The sequence below is a fragment of the Pelodiscus sinensis genome, chromosome 1, assembly GCF_049634645.1.
Source record: "Pelodiscus sinensis isolate JC-2024 chromosome 1, ASM4963464v1, whole genome shotgun sequence".
Taxonomy (NCBI): Eukaryota; Metazoa; Chordata; order Testudines; family Trionychidae; genus Pelodiscus; species Pelodiscus sinensis.
Window position 1 is genome coordinate 20,197,551 of NC_134711.1, and position 12,814 is coordinate 20,210,364.

The window sequence follows — 12,814 nt, forward strand, 5'->3', positions numbered from 1 at the left end:
CCATGTAATTTTTATGAGTGTTACATCTGACATTTGGATCTTTCACTGAGCTAATACATTTGAGAAAAGAACACAGGTAGCCACATGGTTCCCTCATGTCCACACCTGTGAAAACAGTGAGAAATGCAAACGATTCCAGCTAAGGTTAAGTGGCTTACATTTGAAAATTTTCCTCAGTTGCCTTTTTCCAAAGGCATAATGGGGTAAGCGGTATAGTGGTGATCCTGGTTAGTCAAATATTTAGTGCTTTTCTCCACTCCTATGCCTGACTGTCTCCCGGCAATGATGAAGCTTTTCTCTTCATATGTATTTTAAAGCAGTTGCCAAAGTCCCCCAAAGAGACTTTTTCTGAATAGGATTTAGACCATATCACCTAGGTGCTTTTGAAAATATTTCCTGTTCTAAATATATGGAGCTATCCACAAATGCTTATGTTGAATATTCACAATACTCGTGTAGCTGGGTCGAACCAATGCTCTATCATCTGCCCCTCTGATAAACTCCATCCTCACTCCATTTTTAGAGAGGTAGTCTTACAAGAATCAAAACTTTGCCCCAGGCTTTTTTTCCTTCTCTCTCTAGGGTTGGCTAGTTTTAATTCCTCTTCCCCTCTAGATAGCGACCTCTGCTGGGTTGTACTATGCTGTACCAGTCCCTCCCCCGCAAGTGCTGCTGAGCTCAGCGCTGAAACCCAGTTCTCTAGTCTGTCCTTTGTACGTCTGGCTGGCCCTTGACAGAATTGCTTTGTTAACACGAACATCAAAGCATGACGCCTGGAGTCCGACTGGGAGTCGCCTTGTGGGCTCGAAACACTCCTGCGTGCAGGAGTTGAGTGCTCTTCATAGCCTTTGCCTAGAGGCTGTGGCGGGAATCACCCTACCTGTCTCAGGGGTGTGAGTTGAAAGATTAAGGGAGGGGAAGAAGACAAGGAGAAAGTCTGTAGAAGGGCACAGAGACAGAACACGTGGTGTGCAGAAGGCGATAGTAGTGGGAATCCATAGGCATCATAAACATAAGAAAATGCAGGACAATGTAGCACTTTAAAGACTAACAAGATGGTTTATTAGATGATGACTAATAAACCATCTTGTTAGTCTTTAAAGTGCTACATTGTCCTGCATTTTGCTTCAACTACCCCAGACTAACACGGCTACATTTCTATCACTATAAACATAACAGGGATTGTTTTCTAATTTAAAGATATCACTGGCATGCTGTGGAAACTCAACTGGAGTGTTTCCCTAGCATGCGTTTTAAGGAGTGTCCTGGAGAATCGCCCCTGGAATCCGGCAGAGAAAGAAAGCTTTCCCTTAAAAGGATTTCGTCATTTGCCCACTTAAAAGCATTATGCAGTTTCACACGCAGGACCAAAGTGGGTCTGCCCGCCTTTCAAGCGCACCACGAGCCCCGCTCAGTCCACCCTGCTAGGCACTGACTCCTCTACACACTCATTTGAGGAGCTGGCAGCTTTAGATCTCACAGTCCCGCGCTGGATTTCGTCCCCTGACTTCCCCTCTCTGCGTTCCTGCGCCTTTCGCTGTGGCTGCCTTGTTAGCTCTCCCCCTGCTTTTCTTTCTGCGGCTCGCTCTCTTCCTTCTGGGTGTGGCCTCTCTCCCCTCCAATATTTATGAGATCTGCCCCTACTTGCTCAGCTAATGATGTATTCCAGCCTGGGGTGAGCTGCCTCGCTTAGGCGGTTGCTGGGAGGGCAGTAGGACCAGCGTGAGTGGCGGTGACTGTAATTGGAAACCAAAGCTTTCCCCGTCATCGCTCAGCTACTTTCCATTCACTCCTAGGTGCTTAATTAAGGAATGGGGAGACGAGTTCCCGGAGCCTGATAGCAATAAGGATTATTCTACAAAGAAACTGGGAGTGCGTTTGCAGCCACCAGGAGGAAAAGGTTTTCTACAGTCAGCCAGGTTTGGAATTAAAAGTGCCCTGGTAAAAGGAGTGGAGCCCATAAACTGATAGAAACGAGACAGAAATTTGATGGCATTGCCTTACTGAGTCCTTCAGTAGCTAGGTAAGCATGATTGAAAGTTCTCTTTCAGCACTGTAATGGATGTGAAATGTGACTGCTGAGTTTTGCCACAGCTCAGAGTTAATTACAATGATTTTTTCCCCCAACTGTATAATCTTTATTTTTTTCCCCAGTGAATGATTTGACAAACAGAACAATTCTGGAATTCAGCCTTGAGCATATGACACCTGCGGGTGCTTTACAGTGAAGTTATACACCACTTTTATAAAGCAGGACAGAATTTCTTTTTTTTTTAAAGGAACTCCATGTGAATGCAACTTTCCCTCTTTAACAAGTTTGTTATTCACACTGTGAAAATAGGAACAACTAGTGAGAAATGAAACTGGGACACTATTTCTTGAGTCTATGCTAAAGGGGAGTACTTGTAAGATTTCAGTGCAGTTGCTGGCCTATACAGATCATGTGCTCAGAATATGTTGATTTCGCTTACTATCATGACTTTCCATAGATAAATACAAAACTGTTATTTTATTCCAGACTAGGATTCTGAACTGAAATGAGTTTGTTTTCAATTGCCAAGCGGTCCTAAAATTCAACATATTTCCCTTCTCTAACTCACGTGTCAGAGAAGGCTGTATTCATAAAGCCCTGGGATATCTTTATGGCAGTAATATGCCCTTATTTTACGTACCCAACAGCAGGCAGGGAGCATGCAATTTATTGTTGAGATCTTGTATTGTCTGTCACTTTTGTGTGACAGTAGAAATTTGCAATTCAAGCAGAAGTATAGCAGCATTTCTCCTCAATGGAATTAGATTTGGCTAGGAACATGGAAGGATTTTTTTGACAGTTCCTCCCAATATGATTTAGCAGAACAGAAATAACCCTATACTTTCCCTCTTTCCTTTCCCCTCTGTATTGCAAAGAAGGCATAGTGCTACTACAGTAGAATACTAATCCCATTGCATCTGTTAAAATCACATGTTTGGTATGATTGGCCATTTGTTTTGGCCCGACAAAGCAATCTTATCAGGATTTAATGGCATTCCTGTGTTTGAAGAAGGTTAACTAGAAAGCTATCCCATGGGCTAGTGGTAGGGTATTGAATTTTAAACCCACAAAGTAGTGTTAATATTGGAATTGGTGCAGCTTGTTTAAAAATTATTTTTGGCAAAGGCTATACAAGTATAATTGTATTAATTAACGAACCCTTAAACATTAACTGGGGCTGTTCCAAAATGGGTTGTTTTCTTTTGTACTGCAGAGCTGTATTTGGTAAATTGTCAAACTTAGTGGTTTTGTCAGCAGAGAAACACCACAATACCTGCATTAGCCCCAGACCAGCTGCAAGAGGGTAGCACTGCTGAACAAGTCTGACTAGTGCAGCAACTCTCCCTCTCCCAGCCCTCCCCCACTCTTGCATGGAATTTTGGTGTAGATTGTAGCTCTTTTAAAAAAAATGACTTACAGTAAGCGAATATTGAATGACTGAAGAATGGTAATGAGACACAGCCTCTCACCTCTGAATCCAATCCAAATTGGGACTGATCTGACTGAAGTCATTATTATCTGACAGCTGTTTACTGCCCGATATGAAACTACCTGGACGTTAGAGCCAGGTGCTGGGGTTTTTTTAAGGACAGATGTTGGTCTCACCAGAGAGGGCATGAACTGAAAGGACACAGATACAAAACTAATGTCTTCGCCCTTAGAATCATGAGCTTTCATGGGCAAAACCCACTTAAGCTCATGATTCCATATATTTTGGTTAGTCTGTAAGGTACCACAGGACTACGTGTTGTTTTTAAAAGTTACAGACTAACACGGCTTCCCCTCTGAAATTGTTTTCCACCCTTAAAGGCTACGTCTACACTGCAGGCTTCTTGTGTAAGAACTTTTTTGCGCAGGAGTTCTTGTGCAAGAGCGCATCCACACTGCCATGTGCTTTTTGCGCAAGAGATGTGCTTTTGCACAGGAGCGTCCATGACAGTGTGGATGCTTTCTTGCACAAGAAACCCCTGTTGCCAGTCCACACATGCCTTTTTGAACAAGAGCTCTTGCACAAAAAGGCTTATTCCTTGTAGAAAGAAGAATAACTCTTGAGCAAAAAGCCCTGTGTTCTTACAATTTCATATACTTCTTCTTCCACAAGAACACGCTTGTATTGTGGATGCTCTGTGAGCTTTTGCACAAAAATGGCTGTTTTTGTGCAAAAACTCTGCAGTGTAGACGTAGCCTTAAAGGTGGTCCTGTTAATATAATTGAGGTGCAGTGTGGAGTAGTTTGCATTAGCACAGTCCAGGTAATCTCAGTTCTCAGGGTAAACAAAAACTTGCAGTGTTTAATGTTATTATTCTGTAGGAATTCTTAGATACTAAGACACATCCTGCCAGGTGCTGAGCACCCTCCTCCCCCATTGAATCCCTCTTCATGGTAACATTCTCAGAAGATACTAAATAGCATACAGAAGGGGAGATGTTCTTATTAAAAATCTAGCCAGAAGCTGGTATGATATGCATAGGGTTAGAAATCAGCAGGGCTTGACAAACGGCTGCAAAACCTACTCGCCAGTTCCACACTGTGCATGCGCAAGACCTGCATTGCGCATGCGCACGCCGCCGGTGAACAGGGCGACCAGCTGAAATCTACTTGCCACAGGCGAGTAGATTCAGTGATTTGTCGAGCCCTAATCAGCTTATATGGATTCTATTTAGAGAATAGACTTCTGGGCTAATTCCCCTCTCTGTTGTTCCAGCTTTATGCAGTTGTAAATCCACTGATATCAGAAGAGGTACACTGATGTAAAATGGCTGGAATTGTAGGGAGCATCTACACTGAACCTGTAGCTCGAAATAAGCTACGCAATTTGAGCTACACAATTGCATAGCTTATTTTGAGTCAATTTCAAAACAGCTTATTTTGAAATTTGGCGCTGTCTACACAGCACTTATCTTGAAATATATCACTATTCTGAAATGTCCCTTACTCCTCGTGAGGTTTATAGGGATGCTGGAATAGCATGCCTGTTATATTTCAAAATAATGGGTGCACTCAAAATATGCATAATAGCTATTTTGGGATACCTACCATATCCCGAAATAGGCTACATCTATACTGTAAAGCTAAGTGGGAAATCAGATCTTAGTTGTGTGTAACCATAGGAGGATCCCCTAACCTTTCTAAGTCTCCATTTCTGTATATGTAAAATGGGGCTAATTATGCTTGCCTGTTTCTCGGGATGTATTCATTAGCCTTTGGAAGGTGTTTTGGATAAAAGGATGGGCTTAATTTTGAGTGTGATTTTGTTTTATGGGCTCCCATTAACTCCACTAGACTTTGGATCAGGCTCTATATGAGATACTGCTTTTCTAATTCCAAAGTATATTTGTAGTATTCTACCTTTAAAAAGCTACTCAAGTCAGAAAGTCTTAGAGGGTAGCCATGTTAGTCTGTAAGGTGCCACAGGACTACTTGTTTTTAAAGTTAGAGACACACACACATATATAATTAGTATCATGACCTTTTTTCATGGGCAAAACCCACTTCTTCAGATGAGCTTGAGTGGAAGGTGTGAGTTACCTTATGCAGTTGATGGATTTCTATTCATCTGAAGAAGTGGGTTTTGCCTAATAAAGCTCGTGATGCAATATGTATTTTGTTAGTCTGTAAGGTGCCACAGGACTACCCTTTTTTAACTCAGAAAGGAGTGTTCTATCAGTTATGCAAATACAACCACCAGAATTATGTGAATGGAGTGAAGCAATAGACTAAGTAGAGTATTTATATGCCATCTACAGTAGACTTCCGATAATCGGGAATCTATGGGACCTAGGTGGTGCCGGATTATCAATTATGCCGGATTATCAGGAAGTACTATAAAATATATATACACACTGTATACATTATATACTATATATAAAGTATTTTTAACCCTTCTTATTGTACATTATGTATACAGTAATGTTTTAGGTTTTTTAAGCCTTTTTTACCCTTTTTGCTCAGTTCAGCTGCTGCCGCTGTTACCTTGTAACTCATTTTTTTGCCGAAGCTCACTCACTAGGCTCTTGCCATTTTGATGCCGGACTATCAGGAGTGCCGGACTATTGGATGCCGGACTATTGGAGTTTTACTGTACTATGAAGTATTCCTATTAGGAGACACAAACCTGGGACTAAACTCCCGGAATGGGATTATCCCAAACAACAGTTGATGTTAGATGTAACGAGTGAGGGTGAAAAACTGGCTGTGTTGGAGCCAATGGTAGTTGTTCCATTAAGTGTTTTTTTTTTTTTTTGTAAAATTGTGCATGTTCTAGTATATAAGATACAGCAAAACAGAGATGTGCTCCCTCTGAAGTTTAAAAAACTGTATAGATTAAGCATGATGTACAGTAAGGAGCGAGGTCTAAAAATATCAGCCAGCTTTTACTCATGAAACATTATCTCCTGTCCTTGCTTTGCTCTGCCTTGACATTTAGCATAATTATTTTTCCAGCAGGTGGAATTATCCTTATTGAAATAAACTGAGTCTTTACTCACCTAAAACTTTGTCTATGCATTGTAAGTAACATGCTTACAGTTCTTTGAGTGCCAACACAGAACATATCCAGACAAAACATTTTTGGATTTAAACGGAAAATGTGTGTCTCATATTATACCTTCAATCTGGCAAAGCTCTCTTACTCCTACTCTTCTGCACTGTTGATTTTAGTCCACATATTTTATATAATGTAAAATTAGTAATGGACTTTCTTTTTCTTTTAGGTTTTACTTCTTGGATATTAAGTTGAACATCAGAAGATATGGCCTTTCTAGCAGTCTACCTTTTGATTGGGATGTTTATTTACTCTAGCCCTGTAAAAGGATCTTCACAGCCTCAGCCCAGGGTGTTCTTAACATTCAATGGTAAGGAAGCAGATCAACATGCTTGAGCAAATGTTATTGTATAACATTTTCTTCTTTTCATCCAATCCAATAACCAAGTAATAACTAAGAGATGGCTTCTAAATATGTGTCCACATAAATGATTTTTTTAAATTATTTGTAGTGCCTAAGAGCCAAATGCTGAGGTTAACTTTTACATGGAGGCTACTATTAGCTGTAATTACAGGAACAAATACATGGGATTTGTTTTCTTTTTAAGTGTCTGTCATTATGGCTTAGGCAGAATTAAGGCATTCTCCCTTATTTTATTTTTTTTGTATTTTAAAAGTAATTATTGTAGTGCATGACCAACAATTGCAAAATAGATCAGTAATTTTGATTGCCTCCATTTTTTTGGTGTTCATGTAGAGATACCTTTACGGAGATTTCAGAAATGACTGAGGAGTCACCCTCTGAAAATCAGGCCTTTTTAAAGGATATTAATTTGGGCATCAAACATCACCTGTCATTTTAAACACTTATGTTTTATGTGTGTATTGTATACAAACTACTATTAAGTAGTGTGCATGCTTAGGAATTTTAAATTCTCATGGAATCAAAGTACTGATGCCCGTATTTTGTAAACGGACTACAAACATGCTTTTTTTCAAAATATATGCACAGTTCACATCTAAGACTCTTTGTCACAATAGGGATATAAATGTTTTAAACCTCTGAATTTAATTGCAAAACTGGACTTCTTTCACATTGGCTGTTAGCATTTATGGTGGTGATTCTATGTACTGATTTAGTAATTTTTCCCTTCTATGTATTTGTATGAGAATTTCCTAGAGGCTTTGACAAATGCTGTGCTTAAATGAAAAGAATCTAATGCTGCAAAATATACTTTGGATTGATGTTTTCTGCATATGCTGTTTCCAAGGCCTGAATGGAAATTTGTGAGATTACACATTTCATGAAATTTAGAAGGAATTCAACCCTCAGGCCAAACCATTTTGCCAGATGTGTCTATCAACCCACCGTCCAAACCACTTGCAAGTGTGACTAACTCATCTAACCCATATTAAAGAAATACAAGAAGATTAAGTGGGAAAGGCCACTCAGCCAGTCAGGAGCTATTTGTGTTTTTATGACTGATTCCATTTATTCTATTACTGCTTCAATCACCCAAATGTCTGGAAAGCTGGTGCACTTGCTTTATTATTCTTTGTCTGAAACTTCAATATCAGTCACCTCTCCAGATACATGTGGCCTCTGGGCTTATAAAGTCTCTTGAATTAATATTATTAACTATTTGGCACTTAATAGTCAGATCCCTCAGCCCTATACAAAAGCTGGGCTTGGTCTGTCTTTGAATCACATGGAGCGGATCCTGCCTGCACTGGTCTCCTGGAGCCCGGCTGGCAGGTCTTGACACTTGAAGATTTCCCCCATGCAGTGAAATCCTTGGGTAGCATCGAGTCACCTTAGTGATTCCTACACTGCCTTACTAGCAGGACTTCGGTGCAGTGGATAGGGCATGGAAACAGTGTGTGAGACCAGGGTGTCCCTAGCATAGTTAGGATAGCCCCAAGGTGGCTGTAAGTTGCTCCCAGGGATCAACCTGGGGACCTCAATTGCCAGTGGGCTGCATAGTGACTTTAAGCCTCTCTTCTCCACTGGGCAATGATAAATTCACAAGGGATAGATCAAAGAATCTGGCCTTTTGTTTTTATAGTGTCCTTCTTTTCTTCACAAGAGGTAGAAAAGTGGGACTACCAGGACTCTCTATCCCACTCTATTTTTTCTACATACCCAAAGATGGTGATAACCCTATTTCTGGTGGCAGATTTCCCTCCTCTTCCCCCCCCCCCCCATGCTAATATCCAGAGAAACACATGGTAAATATTAAGTATAATGAATGTCTTTTCCATCTCTGATTGTCTAAACGCCACCCTGGAAAAACAGTGTTGAGGCAAATTCTACACTTAAGAGATCATTTTCATTTCTAATTTCTGTGATTCAAAGATTTAAGGGTAGCAGCTCTAGTATATCAGGCAAGGTATTTTTGGAAAGAAGCCCCCACAAAGAGGAATGATTGCAACGTATTGTGTTCAGTACCTACTACTGTACAATGCACAATGGGCTGGGTCCTCGGCAGGTGTAAATTGATATTGACATTAAGGTAACTATTTTGGGGCTTAGACTCAGTGGCCATCTGGGAGAGCAGAAGATGTTGAAGCTTTTGAGTCAGTATTCTGCAGTACTGAGTCTAGCCTCTCTAGCAACCTCTAATTCCAGACTCCATCTGGGCAGAGGCAAAGTCTGTTATGAATATGTATTGCTGCTCTAGCCAGAACCATAAAAGGCTTATACAAACCAGATCACAATATTTGTCACATGAAATAGCACAGAGAATTAGCCTAGCTGTCCTTAATTTGAGAACACTAAAGAGGGTGTCTTGGTTAAACAGGTATTATCACTTCAATATCTGAACTGGACAAACTAACAAGCACAGGAGGAATAGTCTTCTCATTTGGATGTTGGCCTGAGTCTCAGAAAACCTGTGTTCTGTTTGCCACAGTTGTCTTAAATTTAGCACGATTTTTGCAGAGTAAAGAGTATTGCCATCTCCCCTTTGTATTGGACTAGATTCTGCTACTCTTACATATGGGCTGTGTCTACACTGGGCCACTTATTCCGGAAAATCAGCCGCTTTTCCGGAATAAGCTGCGAGCTGTCTACACTGGCCCTTGAATTTCCGGAAAAGCAACGATGCTCTACTGTACAAAATCAGCCACTATTCCGGAAAAACTATTCTGCTCCCTCTCGGGCATAAGTCCTTATTCCGGAACAGTGTTCCGGAAAAGGGCCAGTGTAGACAGCCCAGTAGTCTTTTCCGGAAAAGCGCGTCTAGATTAGCCACAGATGCTTTTCTGGAAAAAGGGCTTTTCCGGAAAAGCAGCCTGCCAATGTAGACGCTCTTTTTCCGGAAATACTTATAACGAAAACTATTCTGTTTTAAGCATTTCTGGAAATTCATGCCAGTGTAGACACAGACAAATAGTCCTTTACTCTATATAGTGTGAATAACAGTGCCAGCCTCTACCCTTCAGAGAAGAAAGGTAGTGGAGTACTCATGATATCGTGACTGTGTTTAAATGGACTGACCTAATCACTTCCTCTCAGTGCCTCAATGCACAGTCATAGTCATTGGTTTCCTCTGAACATGCTGAGTTTTGCACATCAAAATGTGAAGCCTAGAGCAATATTCTTTTGTTTTTAATACAATATGTTTTGAATTCCTCCCTTTTAAACAACTCTTCGTGATCTCTGAAGTAAATTTATATTATATATATGTTTATACAAATATATGTATAAAATTATACATATATATTTGGCATTAGCTGAAGCTCTCCCAGTGAAATGAAAACACTAAGTTTAATTTGTATTAAGTTTGCTTTCCAGATGGTCAAAAGAACTTTGGGATGTGAAAAGAGATTTCCTAGTTTGCTGTGTTTACAGTACAATGGGGCCACTATTGTCCGCAATTCTGATAGAAAAAGGTGAAATATGATGCTGTTTACTTTTCAAAGGTGACAATGGCACTTTTCAGCTTCAGTGTACTTCCATTCTCTTTAATAATAATCTCTTTACCATAAGATATTGCATGCAAGAATTATTGATGTTTAGAAAAATGATTCTCATTTTCTTTTAATAAATGGATATTATAAAAATGTAACTTTTTGTATACCATATGGTTTAAACACAATGAAATTAGACAACAATAAGTCAAATAGTTCCTCCTAATGTGATATTATTCATATTTTGGATTGGATTCATGTGTTACTATTTTACCAGTACATACAGAAATTTAAAAAAATGTAACCAGGAGAAGAAAAAAAAAAAAAGCATGATGCATTTTAAAGCTGACATCTTTTAGGAACAAGTCCCTTGATGTTTGCATAATAGCATCTGACATAGGGGAATCCAGTCGGCAACTTGACCCATTCCGTTTTTAATCGGGAATGATAAAGATCTGAAATGACTTAATCATTAGTTGCTTTCATTCCTTGTCATGCATTGCATCAAGAAGGAACAGTAATTAAAAGTAAACCGCTTTAATATTTTGAGGGCCTGATAATAGGAGTTTTGCAATTAATTTCAATGGGAGCAGGATTTAACTCTTAATTTATATTTTTGAGATTAGTGATGTGTCTGCTTTTCTATTTAAAAATACAGTTTGTTACTCATTTTCTATCGTTAAATGTTTATTTCACATTAGTGTGGAATTTAGCATTGCCTGTGCCTTAAGAATTTGAGTATCATGTATGCATTATGGATCTGATTTCCCAATGCCTTGCATCTTGTACCATCATTTATATCTGTACAATAATTATGTTTAGGAATTCATTAATCTGAGTTTATCATCATCTCATTGTTCTGTTAGTTGTAGTGGCCAGATCCTCTGCTTCACCGCTTTTATACTCAGCAGAGCTGAAAAGAGGATGGGGGAGAAGGGAAGAAAGCTAGCTTTAAGCTCCGCTAATTCTGGATCAGCAGTGGGTGGGATGGAGGGGAAAAAACACCAGGATATTCGAGCATACGAAATCTATACAATTTAGCACAAGCATACTATCTGTAATTACCTCATGGAATAATGATACCAAGCCCTGCAGCTTCTGAACCTACCAATATATATACCTGAGCACTCACATTCCTGAGTGCTCCTACCAGGTTGGGGAAAATAAGATTTTTGGGGCCCAATCCTACAGTCCTCTCATGGGTAAAGCTCTTCTTGAAGCCAGAGAATGCAAGATCAGGCCACAGGGTAGCACAAGCTTTGCTTTGGTTTCAATTCACCTACAATTCAAGTATGGAGTTTAATGTGCTTCCAAACCATGCATGATGCCTTTGTTCTGTAGAGGTATGTCTACACTGCACCGTAGGTCGAAATAAGATATGAAATTTGAGCTACGCAAATTACATATCTTATTTCAATGTTATTTCAAAATAGCTTATTTTGAAATTTGGTGCTGTCTACACAGCACCTAGGTTGAAATAAATCGCTATTCTGAAATGTGGAATGAGGTGTACAGGGATGTTAGAATAGCAAATCCATTATATTTCAAAATAACAGGCACACTCAAAAGACGTGGAATAGCTATTTTGGATACCAGAAGTATCCCAAAATAGCGCTGCAGTGTAGACGTAGCCTAGTAGTGCAAGGCTGCTCCAGATGGTTTTTGAGCTTTGGACCTTTTTGCAAACCTGCTTTGACTTTTATTGAGATGCCCAGACCAGGTGAGTTTCACAAGTTTTGCTGTGCACATTTCACACAGCCTAGTATCTAACACCATAGTCAAATAGAAGTTTCCTGTGTAGATCCCCCACTGTCTTCACTGGAAATGACAAATTAGTAATGGATCAGGTCTAAGTTTGTGCAAGTTCACAGATAGCTATGTCTCTCCATGAGGCTAAATCTTACTAGAACAAATAAGCAACTTCTAAGAAAGACTCACCCAACTTCATTAATACCTATTAAAAAGCATACAATGTCACTAGGTCAGCAGCAGCCCCTTTTCAGCTGTCAACATATTTTAAAAGATTTAATATATCCCCTGTGGTTGCCCTCCAGGAGAAAGAAAGAAACTGAGAACCATTTTCTTTTAGCTTCTGAGCAACAGCAACACAGCTTGTTTTCAAACAATCCCTCATTGTAATGCTAATGCTACTTACACTTAATAAAAAGTTCATTTATTATTTGGCCTACTTTGTGGTGGTGACAGTTCAAGCAGTCAATAGTTTTGTGGTCAAATAGTTGATGAACTCTTTGGTGGTGTTCATATGATGAAAGCTACTTCCAAAAGGCAGCAAGGGTAAAAGGCTACTTGAAAGATTTATCAATCTGAGATCTTATTTCTGTTTTGGATGCACAACTTATCAAACTTCTCTCAGATTTTATCATAGC

General features: G+C 39.7%; 1 protein-coding gene across 2 annotated transcripts in view; it reads left to right on the top strand.

Annotated features, from left to right (window-relative positions):
* The first annotated feature begins 1,459 nt into the window (after positions 1–1,459).
* The window catches only part of SEMA3C (semaphorin 3C), a 185,386-nt gene continuing 174,031 nt past the window's right edge, over positions 1,460–12,814 (top strand). The window contains exons 1-2 of one of the 2 annotated variants that reach the window (XM_025181687.2): positions 1,460–2,023; positions 6,745–6,885. In XM_025181687.2, the coding sequence (XP_025037472.2) occupies positions 6,783–6,885 (103 nt within the window). In that variant the 5' untranslated portion in view covers positions 1,460–2,023; positions 6,745–6,782. Of the gene's footprint in view, positions 2,024–6,517; positions 6,541–6,744; positions 6,886–12,814 lie in introns of those variants that run through there. The other variant, XM_075926424.1, reaches the window with a different exon arrangement.